This window comes from Pagrus pagrus, assembly GCF_965226575.1.
Source record: "Pagrus pagrus genome assembly, chromosome: 16".
Classification (NCBI taxonomy): domain Eukaryota; kingdom Metazoa; phylum Chordata; class Actinopteri; order Spariformes; family Sparidae; genus Pagrus; species Pagrus pagrus.
The window spans coordinates 772,201-791,100 of NC_140200.1; the positions used below are offsets into that span (position 1 = coordinate 772,201).

At 43.3% G+C, this 18,900-nt stretch overlaps 2 protein-coding genes across 2 annotated transcripts in view; both read right to left on the reverse strand.

The window, feature by feature from the left end:
- The window catches only part of LOC311271337 (uncharacterized protein), a gene marked incomplete at its 3' end in the record, with an annotated part of 304,448 nt that overhangs the window by 25,163 nt on the left and 260,385 nt on the right, over positions 1–18,900 (reverse strand). The window contains exon 15 of the mRNA XM_084376952.1: positions 12,609–12,782. Coding sequence (XP_084233078.1) covers positions 12,609–12,782 — 174 coding nt within the window. The remainder of the gene's footprint in view (positions 1–12,608; positions 12,783–18,900) is intronic.
- Positions 6,244–11,594, reverse strand: LOC311271240 (neoverrucotoxin subunit beta-like). The gene is made up of 3 exons (XM_084376843.1): positions 10,769–11,594; positions 10,539–10,585; positions 6,244–8,389 (listed from the first exon to the last, which is right to left on the reverse strand). The coding sequence occupies exons 1-3, from the start codon at positions 10,954–10,956 to the stop codon at positions 7,833–7,835; spliced, it is 792 nt and encodes a 263-aa protein (XP_084232969.1). The 5' UTR covers positions 10,957–11,594; the 3' UTR covers positions 6,244–7,832.

Below are 18,900 nucleotides of genomic sequence, written 5' to 3' on the forward strand. Positions count from 1 at the left end.
TGCTCCGTTGTCCATCGTCTGGCATCCCCCACCAGCTGCGTTTTGAGTCCGCCAGGCACAGCACCTGGACAGCTGGGGTTATGAGAGTTCCCGTGATAATTACATAATCACCCGCGACCGCAGTTATAGGTATGTGTTATAAACACAACAACACGAAGTGTTTGCGACCGAAGGATTAGAAGAAGAGCTTGTATTTGTCTCTTTTTTGAGTTTTTTGTTCCACCGGATACGTGTCGGCTGCGTTACGGCTCTGCCACAGCAGCAGAGCTGATCGGTTGCACTCTAGTCTATGTGTTAACTTCCACCAGGTCCGCTGCGCTGCGTGGCTGGACTTCTATTCTGGCGGATGCCGCAGCACAGAGCAGACAGGAAGTCAGACACGAAACAACAACATGACATCCGGTTGATTTTCAAAATAAAACACTCCGTGTTGATGCCAGCACAAAAACAAATACAACAGAGACAAATACAAGCTCTGGAGAACAATTGGTATTGCTGTGTTGATATATACAGATACATACATATACTGTAACTGCAGTCGTGCATGATTATGTAATTACCGCAGGAATTAACTCCAGCTGTTCGGCGGAGCTGCGCCATGGCGGACTCAAAACACGCTGGTGGGGGTTGCCGAACGATGGACAATGGAGCAAAACCATACCGGAGCCGTAACGCAGCGGACACATTGGAATCTCGGGGTAACATGAGCCTCAGTAAGTTGGGCACTGATCACCACCAGGTGCCCCGTGCGAATGTCCTATCATAAATCCTATAATCTCTCACCTCAGTAACGTCCTCAGAAAGATGCAGGAATGTTTTATTTAAAAAATTCTGAAATCATTTTCTAAATGTTACATTGAGAATGTTTTAAGTTTTTTAACATATCACACGACAGGAACGTTTGATAAAGAAACATTCTGTAATTTACGGCCTCAAGAACGTCCATAAAACAATTTTGGGATTTATGGATTTATGTTTGCCTCATTTGTTATCATGTAACATGATCTGTGGCACTGACAGCAACCTCTTAACGTCCTCTGAATGCTGCAGCCCAAACATTACGTCTTCGTCAACATTTAACCGCATAGGAATATTATTTGAAATGACAAACATCTTTTAAATGTTCTTTAAACATTAGATTAAAATGTTCTCTTTAAACATTATTAGAACTTGTAGGTAAGATTGGCAGTGTTGTGGGAACGTTAGCTGCAGGCCGGAGTCATAGCTCTGACAAAAACAAGTGTATAAAAAATGACCTGATTCACGTACTCACATTTGATTCACAGGGTGGTGTCCAGTTTCGAATACCTCACGGTGGACCATGGAGCGATCACTCTTCAGTGACACACAGCTGGATACAGGAAAGGCTTCGCTTCAACACAACATAAAAAGAGTTCTGACTGGTTAGTACCGATTAGTTGCCAACTGGAGGTTGAGAAGATGAATGAAAGCCTCTCCCTGTGTGCAGAGTGATACCACCACAGTGAAGTCAGTTTCATTCAGAGACCATCAATAAATGAGTGTTTAGTTGAAACAAAGTCAATGTTCGTTCACCACCTTCATGCTGGTTTGCCCCTTTTAGTGAAAATTAGGATTAGAAAATTGTTTTTTGAGAGCTTCCAGGTCATGTGACCCATTGACTCCAACTTGATGCCAAATTTGATTACAATGCTGGATGATTAGGACACATCTCTTTTTAATGGATTTTAGTTTAAATACATTATATATATATATATATATATATATATATATATATATGTATATATATATATATATATATATGTATATATATATATATATATATATATATATATATATATATATATAAAAATACTGGAAAGACATATGGGAAAGAGAGGCATCACACAACACCGATGCCCAATGGCTAGTAGACCTAAGAGCTGACCACAGCAACCTCCCAGAACAAGAACCAGTAACCATCTCAATGGCAGACATCCAAGAAAGAGTGTCAAACATGAAGAGCTGGACAGCACCAGGCCCCGATATGATCCATACGTACTGGCTGAAGAAGCTAACTGCACTCCATGAACGCCTAGCAGCACAGATGAACCAGCTGCTGAGGGATGGGACCCACCCAGAGTGGCTAACCCAGAGCAGGACAGTCCTAATCCTGAAGGACCCCCAGAAGGGACCCATCCCATCCCACTACCGGCCAATTACCTGTCTCTGTACAACATGGAAGGCCCTGTCAGGCATCATTGTGGCAAAAATGAGTAAGCATGTGGCTCAATACATGAGCGAGGCACAGAAAGGAATTGGCAGTAACACCAGAGGAGCCAGGCACCAGCTACTGGTTGATAGAACAGTCGCCCGAGACTGTAAGAAGAGACAGACCAACCTGTGCACTGCCTGGATTGACTACAAGAAAGCCTACGACTCAATGCCGCACACATGGATACTGGAATGTCTGGAACTGTATAAGATCAACAAGGGCCTAAGGGCCTTCATCCAGAACTCGATGGAAATATGGAAGACAACCCTAGAGGCCAATTCAAAGCCGATTACCCAAGTCAACATCAAGTGCGGCATATACCAGGGAGATGCGCTATCACCACTGCTGTTCTGCATAGGCCTGAACCCCCTCAGTAAGATCATCACGAAGACTGGCTACGGGTACCGATTCCGTAGTGGGGCAACAATCAGCCACCTGCTCTACATGGATGACATCAAGCTGTATGCCAGGAGCGAGCGAGAAATAGACTCACTGATCCACACCACCAGGATCTACAGTGATGACATAGGGATGTCATTCGGATTGGACAAGTGTGGCCGGATGGTCTCAAAGAGAGGCAAGATGATCAGGACTGAAGGGATTGACCTACCAGAGGGCAACATAGGTGATATCCAAGACAGCTACAAGTACCTTGGCATCCCACAGGCTAATGGAAACCATGAAGAGGCCACAAGGAAGTCAACCAAAGCAAAATACCTCCAGAGAGTAAGGCAGGTCCTGAAAAGTCAGCTGAATGGTAAGAACAAGGTCCGAGCCATCAACATGTACGCACTACCAGTCATCAGATACCTCGCTGGTATCATAAGCTGGCCAAAGGAGGAGATAGAAGCCACAGATATCAAGACTAGAAAGCTCCTCACCATGCACGGAGGGTTCCACCCCAAGTCCAGCACCCTGAGGCTATACACTAAGCGGAAAGAGGGAGGCCGAGGTCTAGTGAGCGTCAAGGCCACGGTCCAGGATGAAACATCGAAAATTCGAGAATACATCGAAAAAATGGCCCCGAAGGATGAACTGCTAAGTGAATGCCTCAGGCAGCAGAACCCTGATGAGAGTGCAGAGGAGGAGGAGCAGACAACCTGGAGGGACAAGCCCCTACATGGCATGTACCACCGTCAGATAGAGGAAGTGGCTGATATCAAGAAATCCTACCAGTGGCTGGAAAATGCTGGACTGACAGACAGCACAGAGGCACTAATCATGGCAGCACAAGAACAGGCCATAAGCACAAGAGCCATAGAGGCCAGGATCTACCAGAGTAGATCAGACCCAAGATGCAGACTGTGCAAAGAAGCCCCTGAGACAGTCCAGCACATAGTAGCAGGGTGTAAGATGCTAGCTGGATCAGCGTACATAGGGAGGAACAGCCAAGTGGCTGGGATAGACACAGGAACATCTGCAACCAGTATGGAATAGAAGTACCCAAATCCCAATGGGCCATACCACAGAAGGTGGCTGAGAACAACAGGACCAAGGTTCTGTTGGACTTCAGCCTCCAGACTGACAAACAGCTCCAACCGGACATAGTGGTGGTGGACAAAGAGCAGAAGAGGGTGGTGGTGATTGATGTGGCGATCCCAGCTGACGCCAACATCAGGAAGAAGGAACATGAGAAACTTGAGAAGTACCAAGGGTTGAAAGAGCAGCTGGAACAGATGTGGAAGGTCAAGGCTAGCGTGGTCCCCGTGGTAGTGGGGGCACTCGGGGCAGTAACCCCCAAACTGGGAGAGTGGCTCCAACAGATCCCAGGAACAACATCTGAAGCCTCAGTCCAGAAGAGCGCAGTCCTAGGAACAGCCAAGATACTGCGCAGAACCCTCAAACTCCCAGGCCTCTGGTAGAGGACCCGAGCTTGAGGATGACACAGACACCACCCCACAAGGGTGAGAAGGAGATTTTTTTATTTATTTTTTTGCACTTGAATATGTTCATGGTCCTTTTTTTGAAAAATGACCAGTTGTGTTCTTTTGTAGCTGTTTGTTGACTCACTGTGTTTCAGAAGAAAGTCGTCTTTTAAAAAGAAGAGGATTCTCCTTAGACTGGTCACTCTTGACAGACACACAGCTCAGTCCAGATCCAGATGCAGATCCAGGTCCAGGTCCAGCAGAGTCTGGTCTCTGCTTCTCCTGCCTTCAACACAACACACACAGAGCTTTGAGTGTGAATCATGATGGTGGAGTGATTTGAGTGGTGGACAGTTAGAGATGGTGGTCTCACCTCTGAGCTTCATGTTGTCCACACAGAGTGGCTTTAGAGGGAGGGACTCCCTCCTCTGTGCCCTCACACTGATTCATAGCAGAGCCCACACCTTCACACACACAACAGTATGATCAGTCACTACAACACAGATTTACATCACAGGACATGTGAGTGTTCATCCTCACTAACATGTCACAAACAAAATACTTGGCGCACTAGCAGCCGAGCTGACAGACTCTGTCCAACCAGTTCTAACATTCTCTGAATGTTTCTTTGCTGCAGCTGCTTTAAGCACGAACAAGAACACATGCAGATCACTGTCGAATAAATGTCCTCTAACTCAAACAGAAATGAATGCACAAGGAATCAAATTACCCATCGACATGCAGAAACATTTCTGCTGTGCAGTGAAACAGTGATACAGCACAATGTGATCAAAGTGATGGTGATGATCAATTATGTCCAGATTTGTCTGGTAGGATTCTCACCTGCTGAACTCACCTCTGGTCAACTTACAGACACTTTCCAGCTTCATGTGGAGGAAACACTGGGAGAGAAGAAGCTGCTCATTTCCTCCTCGTCAGTTCTGGTGTCTGTGTGCATCTGATCTGAGGACGCCGTCACATCCTCATAACTTCAGAGTCCAAGTCTAAAAAACATCAGAGTGACGTCAGAACCAGTCCAACCAGTGGCACAAACCCAGCCAATCAGAAGAGTTTTTATTTCCGCGTTCGTCTCCCTGACCTGCCTGAATAGATCATCTAATTAATGTTGATGCTTTGATGGTGTTTGTATCAGTAGATATATTTTTATGATTAAAATGACATTTTATCCGAAACAGTAACTCAGCCAGTATCAGAGAAAATAACATGACGTTTGTCCACTAGATGGTGCTAACTGACCATCTAAAGAAATGCAGACCAGCTGCTGTCAGTTATTTCTGACCAACAACAGGAATCTAAATGTGGGGCTGCAACTGCCAAAATAAAATAGAATACAAATAAATCATTCAATAAATAAATAAAAGTCGGCATTAATACATTGATAAAATGTGACAAACTGATATTACTGTTTATAATTACTGCAATATTTATTTACCTATTAATAAATTCCCTCATGTATGTACTTTCCCATTTAATTTCCCTTTTAAGACATTTTGAGATGTATTTATTTAAAGGTCCTGTTTGTAAAAAAGAAACTGTCCCACCCAGTGTCAGTATGTTGTTTATATTATAACTTTTCTTACAAATAGGACCTTTAATTCAAGACCTTTAATAAGTGAATAGATCAGCTGTACATGGCCTCGTCCCACAAAATATACATGAATAAATACATTGTTAAATAAAAAATTTAATAAATAAGCAAAAAAATTAATTGGGACACTAAATATATAGGTGAATTAAGGTAAATAAAATAACTAAATTATAACAATTTTGGTTCATTAAATGGCTTATTAACTTATTATATAATATTGAGTCATTTATGTCTCGATCTTCCTTATAGACAAGTCAAAGTGAAACACAAATATCTTCACTGACAATCATCCACATATACAGTATATATGTAATTAATGGAAAGCAGCTGCTTATAACTTTGACAACAGTAATAAGCCTGCCTGTCTCATCACAACAGAGCACTTAAAGGATAACTGCTGGCTTGTTAAAAACCGAACTATACTCACCACATATTTTTGGACACAAATGCATCAAGTCTGTTTTAGTCTCATTACATTTATTGAACTGTGTATCAAATTGCAACATTGATGAGGTCTTTTATATTTGCCTCAATGTTTGATGTCTCCACTAGTTGTAAGACTTAATGTTGACCAGCAGATATCAGTATCGTGCTTCAGGAAGCTTCTTCCTCCAACACCACTTTATTTTTCATGTAGTACAACTTTTATACAATATAAAATAAGGGAAAACACAAGACTAAATAAAGTACAGGATTTACATGTGGTGATTTGATTGTTATTGGTTCAGAAAACAGACTATGATTGAGCAAAGTACAACACAAAAAGGTTCAGAACAAATTCAATTTCTAAAAAAAGCAACATGAATGTAATATAGACAATCTCATGCTGAAACAAACTGGCACAGAGGGCCATAAAATATAAAGAAAGCAGAAATACAAACAGATGAGAACACACGCTCCAACCCTGCTGTGGTTTTTGTGTTCAAGAACAAATATGCATTTGTACCTTATTCTAATTTTCTCTGTCATTACAGTCACCGTGCGTCTTCTGTCCTTAAAGGTGGAATTTGTTAGAAATGGTCAGAATCAAAGGGAGATGCAAATAACTGCTAACTACTGCTCTCTGTACTCTTTGCTGTAGCTATCTTTGGCAGTCGTGACTTACTGCCATTAGCAAGTTAGCTCAGTGGCCCTATCAGCTGCCGGGAGCCTGCCCCCACCACTACTTCGGCTCGCAAGTAAGGGTTACCACCACACTCTTCGGGGCTCAGCTCAACCAGGCTGGACAGCAGACTGGGACTGAACTCTGAGAGAGAAGGAGGTCAGTGTGAAGACAGGGGACACAGTACAGAGGTGATTTACAGCGGTTCTGACCAGGACTATGACTCCGGGGATGAGAAGACACGGCAGGCAAGGACAGGAGAGGACAGATAGATAGTCACACATCATCAGCGTGTAGAGACAGAATATCTTCACGTTACTCTGTGAACTGAGGATTTATCTGGACCGAACCAGACGTGACTGTGGAGACAAACCAACACTGTTCTGGTGACTCTGATTCAGTTTGTGTCCAGTTTGAATGAAGTGTGTTTTACGATGAGTTAACAAGGTGATTAAACTCATCTTAGTTCAGTCACAGAAAGAAACTTAAATTCAGACGGTGGACGGTTGGATTTTCCTGTTTAGAAGGGAATTAGGTGTCAAAATATTTCCTTTCTTAACAATTTGTCAGTTTATTTTGTTGACATAAGAACATCTACAGTATTGCCAGAAAATTACTTTTGATAACAAATTACATCAGATACTGAAAGACCTTTACTTATGTGTATGGGTGACTTTCACTTTTACCAAATTCATATTTTAATGTTTTACTTGTACTCAAATTGAAATTTTTGGTATTTTACAACACTGCAATTAACACAGACATTTGCAAGTGAATTTCTCCTCCAGCGAAAAGACCCCTGACCTGTTAAAATATTGGAGCCACAAACTGTCCTCTGCGGCCGAGACACATGCACATCCTGAAAACTGACCGCTGGACGTGAAACCTCCAACTTCTTTCTACAATACACTTTTACACAAGTTCAGCTCTCAGAAAATAACTTTTTGTATGTAAAATAAGTAAGTTCTGAAGTTCAGCCACTGTTTTTAGTCAGCTATCCTTCTTCATCCAAGAGATTCCTTCCTACAGCCCACACAGATACACTGAAGACGTGGTCTTAAATCCAAAATTTAACCCAAACCCAAACCCAAACCCGGGATAAAGAGGTTCAGTGAATGTGGTGTTGAAGGTGTGGAGGTGGATCAGTTTGTCAGAGGAGACTCTGTAGAAGGACAGAGTGCCAGCAGGACAGTCCACATACACTGCTACTCTACCGGAGGAGGAGGAGGAGGAGAGAGGGAGGACTGTTCCTCTGTTATTGTGACAGACAGCGTAACGTTTGTTCGAGCAGCACAGACTCCAGGACTGATTATTCCATCCAAGCCTGCAATCACCATCCTTTCCCCTTCGACTGATTCCTCTGTATGTCACTGCAATGACAACCTCTCCTCTCCACTCAACCTCCCAGTAACAGCGACCAGTCAGACCAGTTCTACACAGCAGCTGCCAGCAGTACTCAAACCTCTCTGGATGATCAGGATATGGCTGCTCCTCTGTCACATGTGTCACCTTCTTGTTGTTGTCAGACAGTTTGAGTTTTCTGTTCACTGTGTTTGTGTCCACTGTGAGTTCACAGACATCTGATGGAGACAAAAAGACACAACACAGATGAAGTTTATCATATAACCACAGATGTCTTCATTACTTACTACAGAGCAAGAACAACCTACCATTCTTTTCAAAATTATTGGAAAGACTTATGTTTTGACCCACGTAATAATAATCATTTTGAACATTTTCAGTCTGCTTCCAGGGTCTGTCATTCCGCTAAAACAGCACTTACTTAGGGGTCTCAAACTTCCCTTTGTCAGTGAATCCTCCGCTATCGTCTTGTTACTTGTCACTCTCCTGACTCCCACTGCTCTGTGCTGTGACTCTGCTGCTGGCCCCACTGCTGCACGGAGTAGAAGCCTCCGGCAGTTTGCAATCAGAGCGTCCATCATCAGACTATTGATTTTTTAAAAAGCAAAACAATAGTGGGGGCGTTTGGCAAGTAATGTAATCATTGTTAGCGGACAGACTACTGCAGCAAGCCCAGTGCAAGGTTTGAATTAGCTATTTATATGGAAAAAAGACTTGCACTGTTAAAAACTTATGTGCATACGGATGTAGTACAAGGTACAAATGTATTTCATTTGTTAGTTCAGTGCAAAGTTTCAATAAATTATTCAAGAGCAGGGAAAAGAACTCCACTAACTGTTACAAACTAATCATATAAAAATGTATCCAAACTGCTGTTTGCATTCTTGTATTATTATGTTAATAATGGAAATAAAAACAACATTTTCAGTAATATTGTGCTTTCTGATCATACTTGAACGCTGTAGTGCAAAATGACAAATACCAGCTGTGGCCCAAAGCTAATTTGAATTTGAGACCCCTTTACTTAAGTGATAAAGTGACATTATAGGTAAAATTTAGCATCTCTGGCTTTGCTTTCTCTCTGTCCTACCTATTGGCAGCCTGGTCACTGGCCCTACACTTCTAACTAACACTGTAGTTACCCCTCTAGCCTCATTTCTGTAAGCGCCCCTCAAGTGTAGTAGTATAACAAGTGAGAAAATTTTATTTTTATAATGAGTTCTTAATTTAAAGTTTGAAGAACAAAATCATTATTTCTAATCTTGTCAATGTCTTGACTATATTTTGTATTCCTTTGGCAACTGATATGATTAAATAGTCAGCTTTCATGGAAAACCTTTTTTTTTCAGTGACCCCAAACTTTTGAGTAGTAGTGTATGTGTGAGTACAATTCAATGTGGATAAAGGGGACTGTTGGGCCCTGGCAGAGGTATATGCTCTACCGAGTGCCATTCTAGTTGTTTCTATTTTCTATAACAGGCTGGCCACACTGGATGCATCTGCAGGCGTGTGCATGGCCTAACATTTCGGCGTAGATGTTAACAGGTTAGGGCAGACACACTGGCAGCGTGAGTTATGCTTCTCACGCTCGTGTCAAGCGAGGCTGCAGCGGCGTCATCTACAGATTCGGAGTCAAGTCTTTTTTTACAGCAACACTCGCAACATTCTCGACCACAGCTGGAAACAACCTGTAGACAGTCATGTGGACATCATACTAGTGTTTCACGACAGTTTTGATGTCTGTGTCTGTTGAATACAGTTACAGCTGCCCTGATTTTCCCCTCCCATCTGACTGCCTTTCAGCTGCCAGCCAAGTGCCAGCTGGGTCCCAGTTTTTCGTAATCTAGTTTCTGTTGCCTGTCCTCTTTCAGGTGACCATGGACAAGAGGAGGTCATATGGCCCAGGTCCCACTTAGCAACAGCTGAAGTTGTTCAGTGTCCTCCAGGATCCACATTCTTCACAATTTTTTTACAATCTACATGGATCAGAAATGTTGTCATTGTCATCTGTTAAAGAGGTAATTTTGTTGCTCTGATCTGTACATACAGCATCTCTGTCCATGCAGAATGTCTGTCCATCCTGGGAGAAGGATCTCTTCCTGAGACTTCTTCCATTTTCCCTGTTAAATTATTTTCGGGGGGAATTTGCTTTCCCAAATTGAATCTCTAAGGACAGAGGATGTCAAACACTGTATAGATTGTAAAGCACCCTGAAGCAACTCGTGTTTGTGATTTTATGCTATATAAATAAAATCTGATATAGCTTGGTTTTTATTAAATAAAGTGTGACAGCCATCAAATTTGTATTACACCAAAATGTAGTATGTGGTATTCTTTTCTAATGAAATAAGTTGAATTCACACTTACACTTTCTCAAACCAGGTGCCAGCGTCTTTCTACTGCAATTATCCACCCTGGAGGCAGAAACAACGTCATTCCACAATATTCTCTTTTTATAAGGAAAAACAAATATTTAATAACTTTAACAATGGATGATTTTCCAGCTAATATGAGTTCTTACTGCTGTTCAACTGCTGTTAAGTGGATTTTTAGTCAACCACAAGAACAAGGTGTGAGCTCTTATTCTCCGTCCATACCTCAGACAGTCCAGACTCCAGTTTGGATCCTCGAGTCCAGCCGACAGCAGCTTCACTCCTGAGTCTCCTGGACGATTGTAGCTCAGGTCCAGCTCTCTCAGATTGGAGGGATTGGCGCTCAAAGCTGAGGCCAGAGAAGTACAGCCTTCCTCTGTGATCAGACAGCCTGACAGCCTGTGAAGACACATTCCACTCTGCCAGCATCATTTTCTCAATCTGGTTATAATGGGCTGTGCTTGTGTTTTTATTGCGGTTGGTTTGTAAAACAATCAGCCAGTGGCAGCACTGATACAGCAGATCGTGAGCCATAGTTGCCCAGGTAATGCCCTAGTAATGCCTCTGCTCTGACATGGCAGCACAGCAGCAGCATGCCCTGCTGATCACTGTCCACTCTGCCTAACGAGCCCAGAGACACTCTTGTAGTGCTATTAAATGTTCAGGCCTAGAAGGCAGTTTCTGTCACATGTACATCCTAACCAAACTTGCACAAAACACACAGTAACTTACCAGCACAACAACTCTCCTGCCACTGTGCAGCTTTACTGAAGCAGTTGGGGCCTTACTCAAGTATTGAGGTAGAGAAGTAGGGGCAAGCGTTTCTCTTCCAACTGTGTTTGTCCACTACCCTCACAATTAGAAAGAAATCCATTCTACCGGTGTTTTGACTTATTGATAATAAAGTCAGAATACCATTCTGAGTGGTGTCAAGGTCATGCACCATTCTGACCTCTCTCTCTCTGAAATTTGAATGGTGTAACTGTACTGCTTTATTGAATCGAAATGTTGACAGGCAGCTTTAAAGGATAACTACCGTTTTTTACAACCTGGACCTTATTTCTAGCATAAAATACGATGCTTTACTGACCCAGATAACTTTGGTATCATTTGGCGTTGTTCCGACGAAATTAGATCCAGTGGAGCGCCGCGTATATCCATATAATGCGAGTGACGGCGCAATGAAGCGCAGCCTCTATGAGCATTATCTGCCACGAAACTAGTTTATTTCACCAATATTTTGTTATGATACGCTCGTGCTATTCCCCTCTGAGTCCGGGCTTGTCTGTTGTCAACATCCGGGGTCTGTAGGTTGATCTACTACCTCTGACCTGGAAGATGTCATCTCTGAGCTGCGCACGCACCCGCGACAGCCGGCTTGTTTACCTGTAGCTGCTGCAGCTAGTTTGATCCCGGATGTTGATAACAGACGAGCCAGGACTCAGAGGGGAATAGCACGAGCGTATCGTAACAAAATATTGGTGAAATGAACTAGTTTTGTGGCAGATAATGCTCATAGAGGCTGTGTGTCGGTGTCCCGTCACTGGCATTATATGGATATACGCGGCGCTCCACTGGATCTAATTTCATCTGAACGACTTCAAATGACACCAAAGTTATCTGGGTGAGTAAAAGATCATATTTTATGCTAGAAATAAGGTCCAGGTTGTAAAAAAACGGTAGTTATCCTTTAATCTTTGCTACTATAATGTAATGAAGAAAACAAATGAGTGTGATATAAAAGTAATTTCTTGGCAAAGTGTCGATATAGGTCTGGATACCCATTGTTACCCTGATTTATAGCATTCAGCACTTACTGTAAACTAGCATAAAAAATACATGGAAAAACCATGGCTGTTGCCACACAAAGGATAAACTATCACAGAGGTTACTGTACATACTTTATATGTATACATACATTTTGATATAATGCCATTTCATGTGTTTCTTCTAAACTTGTTTGAATCATGCACACAGAAAAATCATGTTGGTTTTAGGTGTCTTACATTCACGTTTGCCAAAATGTCCAAACACATTTAATTCAAACAAATGGCTGAAATCTGACCTGAGAGTCTCCAGGTTACAGTGTGGACTCTCCAGTCCTGCAGAGAGTAGCTTCACTCCTGAATCCTGCAGGTCGTTGTTACTCAGGTCCAGCTCAATCAGATTAGAGAATTGGGAGCTGAGAATGGAGGACAGAGCTTCACAGCTTCTTTTTGACAGATTACAGCCACTAAGCCTGAAGAAGAATCAACAAAAAACACAAGATGATTACAATAATTTCCATTTCTCCAGGATATGATGTGAAACTATTTGATCTTGGAGAATGGTGATGGGCTACATGTATATATATGTTTAGCCCAATGTTATTATGTTTACAATTTATTCGTCATTCACCAATGCCAAATCAAGAGTCAATTAATTTGGTGGACTGGGGAAGCAAAGGGCTGAATCACTGATTGCAATCAGGAGAATACCAGTACTACCTGCTGAATCACTGTTCATCCACTTACAGAGCTTTGTTGGAGGCTTTGACCACTGGCAGCAGCCTCAGAAGAGCCTCCTCTGAAGCAGAGTATTTCTTCAGGTCAAACACGTCCAGATCTTTTTCTGACGACAGTAAGATGAAGCCCAGAGCTGACAACTGAGCAGGAGACAGTTTATCTGTGGAGAGACTTCCTGATCTCAGGTACTGTTTGATCTCCTCCACTAGAGAACCATCATTCAGTTCATTCAGACAGTGGAACAGATTGATGCTTCTCTCTGGAGACTGATTCTCACTGATCTTCTTCTTGATGTACTGGACTGTTTCCTTATTAGTTTCTGAGCTACTTCCTGTCTGTGTCAGCAGACCTTGTAGGAGATTCTGATTGGTCTGCAGTGAAAGACCTAGGAGGAAGCGGAGGAACAAGTCCAAGTGTCCGTTTGGACTCTGTAAGGCCTTGTCCACAGCACTCTGGTAGAGATGTGCAAGCTTCGATTTGTCTCTCGCTACTTGAGATTGCTGACAATTGGATATTGCTTCTGCCAGCAGATTGACTCCAGAGTTGATGAATGTCAGATGGACATGAAGAGCAGCCAGAAACTCCTGAACACTCAGATGGACGAAGCAGTACACCTTGTCCTGGTACAGTCCACTCTCCTCTTTAAAGATCTCTGTGAACACTCCTGAGTACACTGAGGCTGCTCTGATATCGATGCCACACTCTGTCAGGTCTGGTTCATAGAAGATCAGGTTTCCTTTCTGCAGCTGCTCAAAAGCCAGTTTTCCCAGAGACTCAATCATCTCCCTGCTCTCTGGAGTCCAGTGTGGATCTCTCTCAGATTTTCCATCATACTTGACATTCTTCACTTTGGACTGAACCACCAGGAAGTGGATGTACATCTCAGTCAGGGTCTTGGGCAGCTCTCCTCCCTCTCTGGTCTTCAACACATCCTCCAGAACTGTTGCAGTGATCCAGCAGAAGACTGGGATGTGGCACATGATGTGAAGGCTTCGTGATGTCTTGATGTGGGAGATGATTCTGCTGGCCTGCTCCTCATCTCTGAATCTCTTCCTGAAGTACTCCTCCTTCTGTGGGTCAGTGAACCCTCTGACCTCTGTCACCATGTCAACACACTCACTAGGGATCTGATTGGCAGCTGCAGGTCGTGTGGTTATCCAGAGGCGAGCAGAGGGAAGCAGTTTCCCCCTGATGAGGTTTGTCAGCAGCACATCCACTGAGGTGGACTCTGTAACATCATTCAGGATCTCAGTGTTGTGGAAGTCCAGAGGAAGTCGACACTCATCCAGACCGTCAAAGATGAACACAACCTGGAAGTTTTCAAACCTGCAGATTCCTGCTTCTTTGGTTTCAGTGAAGAAGTGATGAACAAGCTCCACCAAGCTGAACTTTTTCTCTTTCAGCACATTCAGCTCTCTGAAAGTGAATGGAAATGTGAACTGTATGTCCTGGTTGGCTTTGTTTTCAGCCCAGTCCAGAGTGAACTTCTGTGTTAAGACTGTTTTCCCGATGCCAGCCACTCCCTTTGTCATCACTGTTCTGATTGGTTCATCTCTTCCAGGTGAGGCTTTAAAGATGTCTTCTTGTCTGATTGTTGTTTCTGGTCTGTCTGGTTTCCTGGATGCTGTTTCAATCTGTCTGACCTCATGTTCATCATTGACCTCTGCAGTCCCTCCCTCTGTGATGTAGAGCTCTGTGTAGATCTGATTCAGAAGGGTTGGGTTTACTGCTTTAGCGATCCCCTCAAACACACACTGGAACTTCTTCTTCAGGTTGGACTTCAGTTTACCACGGTACAGCTTATCATCTGATGAAAAAAGCAAAACATTCATAAATGGGATCTTTAGAAAATCCGATCAATCAATCAATTTATTTATTTATTATTTATTTTTCTTTCCATTAAAGGTATAGTTGGTAATGTTGAAGAGCTAGCAAGATCTGAAAGTGGCACCTCCTCTAAGCTCCTCTTCCCTCTTTTCGGAGGACGCACCGCTACTATCCTTCGCGGCCTCCCATATCCCAAGATCCTTTGCGCGCCACTCCTCAGTCCCGAAAAAGAAGAGGGAAAGCAAGAAAAATGGCGACATCAAGTGGAGCAGACTTGACAGTTAAATGTAAGTATTGGGTTTATGCTCGGTTTTTACTCATTTGAACATCCAACGCCAGATATGTTAAACTTCAGCAGACTTTCAGTTAAAATACGTGACGCTGGTAATGCATTAGCATACGGCATAAATTAGCATTATGCCGTTGGAAGTAAAGCCTTATAAGCCTTCACTTTGAAAATGGTAGACGTTCAGAAAACCATAAAACCCATTCAGTCAACTCTCTTTCGCGGGCCTGGGCGGCAGCATCGCAATGGTGGTGACGCAACCAGGAAATACTCCAAAGGCTAGACCGTCCCATTTAACAATGGTTGACGCGGCCTTCGAAGGTCTCTCCAAAGGACCCGCCTTCAGAGGCCGCAAAGGCCGGGTCCTTCGAAGGATGCAGCCCCTGAATTTGGACACAGCTCATATGCAGTGTGCTGAATATATCCGGCAACGGTGACACATGATGAGTGCGCGCAGGGAGGAGGGGGGGACAGAGGGGGGTGTGGGCAGGATGAGACATGAAGGCATCTGATTGGTTCTTTCCATTCGGACCGAATGGCAGGGATTGGTCAGAGTTTTTGCAGGCCTGCAGCTGCCACAGAGGTCTGATTTATTTTGTTCCTTTTTCTGAACACATTATGTATGGACTACTCTCAGGATGGAAGGACCATTTCACCCAGTATAACAAAAAGTGTTTCTGTACAAGATTACCAACTATACCTTTAAGTTTTATCAGCTCAACACAGGAGCTCAGTAGTTGCTGAAACAATACATACATCAGATTCACATGTGCAGAATATTTACAACAATTTTTGGAATTGTAACCTTCCCCCATGTTTCCTCCATTTCATCTCTCCATCATGTTAAAACTGTTAAAATCATCTTACTGCTTTGCAGACAGTCAGCCATCTCCTCCTGGTTCATCCTCCTCAGGAAGTACAGCGTGATCTTCAGTAGTGCCTCTCTGCTGCTCCTCCTGTGCTCCTCATCCTTATCATTCAAAACTTGCTTATCTTCCATCTGAATCTCTGAGCATTCTGGATAATCTGGACTCAGAACTCTCAGAAACGTCTTCAGTTCGTTTTTGACAAAACTGACAATGTTTTCCTCAAGAAGCTGGAACAGAACAATAGGGCAGACTATAAAAATCTGATCATCTATTATAGACTGAAAGGCTGCTGGTCTTAAGAGTGCAACATGGAGACTGTGACAGCAGGACCAGTTTGTGGAGGTTAAAGTAGCTTTGTTTATACATTTACACACCATAAATATGGAGTCCAGATCTGTGTGATGCTGCTGGGCTGACTGGCCACTGAGAAGATTGGAATTCTCTTGATGAACTCTGTTGGGTTTTAAAATATATAACACAGACACATAACTTGTTAACGATGTCCTCTCCCATCAAGATGAACCCTTTTAGAAACACAAATTTAACTCTCCTGTAAATGCTGCTCAAACTCTTGGATGAGATGTGGTGAAAAGGAGAAACTAATTAAGGACTTAATTTACTGTATACATGTTACCTCAAGAGGGTTGAAGAGAGTAACAAGCTCATTGGTTTTATATTCTTACCTTTGCTTGGCAGAGATCTCCTTATCACTGAAGTAAAGAGGTTGACCCATAGAGCAGTCACTCTTAATGGACACACTGGTGGGCACAGGACAGTCTTCTCTGTGCGGCTGGATCCTGTGAGAGACAATATATTGACAACAGCCATAAGTGTTGATTCTTAGATTTGGTGGCAAATTTTTTGATTGTCCCCAATATCCTTAACTTGCTAGGTAGCTGCATTCACAAGATCACGCAATCATTTGATCTTGTAATCTGTCTTGCAAGGCTTCAAGCTATGCCCATACAGCCAAACACATAGTGGTTCAACCAGTCATTAACCTTTAAGGAACTAATGGTGACTGTGGACTCCGTAGTTTTCTCTGGGCCCCTGCCAAACCTAACCAGTGATGACATGTTTAGCCGCATGTCATCATTCAACCGCTGGCTGTCGAGGTGGTGTCCAGCAAACGATGTGGGCTTTGTTGATAATTGGCGGACTTTCTGGGGAAAACCTGGTCTGATTAGGAGAGACGGCATCCATCCCACTTTGGACGGAGCGGCTCTCATCTCTAGAAATTTAACCCATTTCATTAGCCAACAACCGGCCTGACAACCCAGAGTTGAGACCAGGAGGCAGAGCTGCAGTCTTACACGCTTCTCTGAGCTTCCATTAGATCAGTTGCACACCCAAAACTTCATTGAGACTGTGTCTGCCCCCCGACCACCTAAATTAATTAAATGAATCAAATCAAAAGTCCACAGAAGAGGAGTTGTGCATGAAAATCTAATAAAAATTAACAGCAACTCTGCAATTTCAAAACAAGACAAGATAATTAAATGCGGACTCCTAAATATCAGATCCCTGTCATCGAAAGCTGTATTAGTAAATGACTTAATTTCAGATTGTAATATTGATTTATTCTGTCTTACTGAAACCTGGCTGCATGCTGAATCCAGGCTGGACTATTGTAATTCTCTATTATCAGGCTGCCCTAACAAGTCTCTAAAGAGTCTCCAGCTGGTCCAGAATGCTGCAGCACGTGTACTGACAGGAACTAAGAAAAGAGATCATATTACTCCTGTATTGGCCTCTCTGCACTGGCTCCCTGTAAAATCAAGAATAGAGTTTAAAATCCTTCTCCTCACTTACAAAGCTGTTAATGGTCAGGCACCATCATATCTCCAGGAGCTCATATTACCCTATCACCCAACTAGAGCATTACGCTCCCAGAACGCAGGATTACTTGTAGTTCCTAAAGTCTCCAAAAGTAGAATGGGAGCCAGAGCCTTCAGTTATCAAGCTCCTCTTCTGTGGAACCATCTTCCTGTTTTGGTCCGGGAGGCGGACACCCTCTCTACCTTTAAGAGTAGACTTAAGACCTTCCTCTTCAATAGAGCTTATAGTTAGGGCTGGCCCAGGCCCGTCTTGGACCAGCTCTTAGTTATGCTGCTATAGGCCTAGTCCGGGGGACAATGACACACTGAGCTTCTCTCTCCTCCTCTCCTCTCCATCTGTATACATTATGCCTGTATACATGCCCCATCTCTGCATGTCACTGACTTACTTCTTCCCCGGAGTCCTTGTGCTTTCTAGTCCTACAGGCTCCCATGGATCCTGGCCGCACCCAGGTCGTGGATCGTGGATGCGCCTACTGCTATGGCCCTGCCTGATCGTGGATGCGCCTACTGCCATGACCCTGCCTGATCATGGATGCGCCTACTGCCATGACCCTGCCTGACACCCACCACTACTGTCGCTAATATTAGTCACATCTCTGTTACATACGTTCCACTACTATTATCGTACTGCATTGCTACATACCATCCTTGCCATTGATCATTACTACTGTTATCACTAGTAATCACATTTCCATGTGCATTTCATTATTATTGCTGTAATACATCTTTGTGTACTTTCATTCCTGTCAACCATCCATTATAATTGAATACATTGTGATCTCGTTGATCTGCTCTGTACATGCGACATCTATTGCACGTCTGTCCGTCCTGGGAGAGGGATCCCTCCTCTGTGGCTCTCCCTGAGGTTTCTTCCGCATTTTTTTTTTCCCTGTTAAAAGGGCTTTTTTTGGGGGCAAGTTTTTCCTCACTCGAATCGAGGGTCGAAGGACAGAGGGTGTCGTCTCTGTACAGATTGTAAAGCCCTCTGAGGCAAACTGTGATTTGTGAATTTGGGCTATACAAATAAAAT

Coding starts and splice junctions, on each gene's coding strand:
- LOC311271240 (XM_084376843.1), bottom strand. CDS start 10,956: ATGTGTCTTCACAGGCTGTCAGGCTGTCTGATCACAGAGGAAGGCTGT. Junction 10,586..10,768: donor TGGAGTCTGGACTGTCTGAG/GTATGGACGGAG, acceptor TTCTGCCTCCAG/GGTGGATAATTGCAGTAGAA. Junction 8,390..10,538: donor GGCACCTGGTTTGAGAAAGT/GTAAGTGTGAAT, acceptor TGTCTCCATCAG/ATGTCTGTGAACTCACAGTG.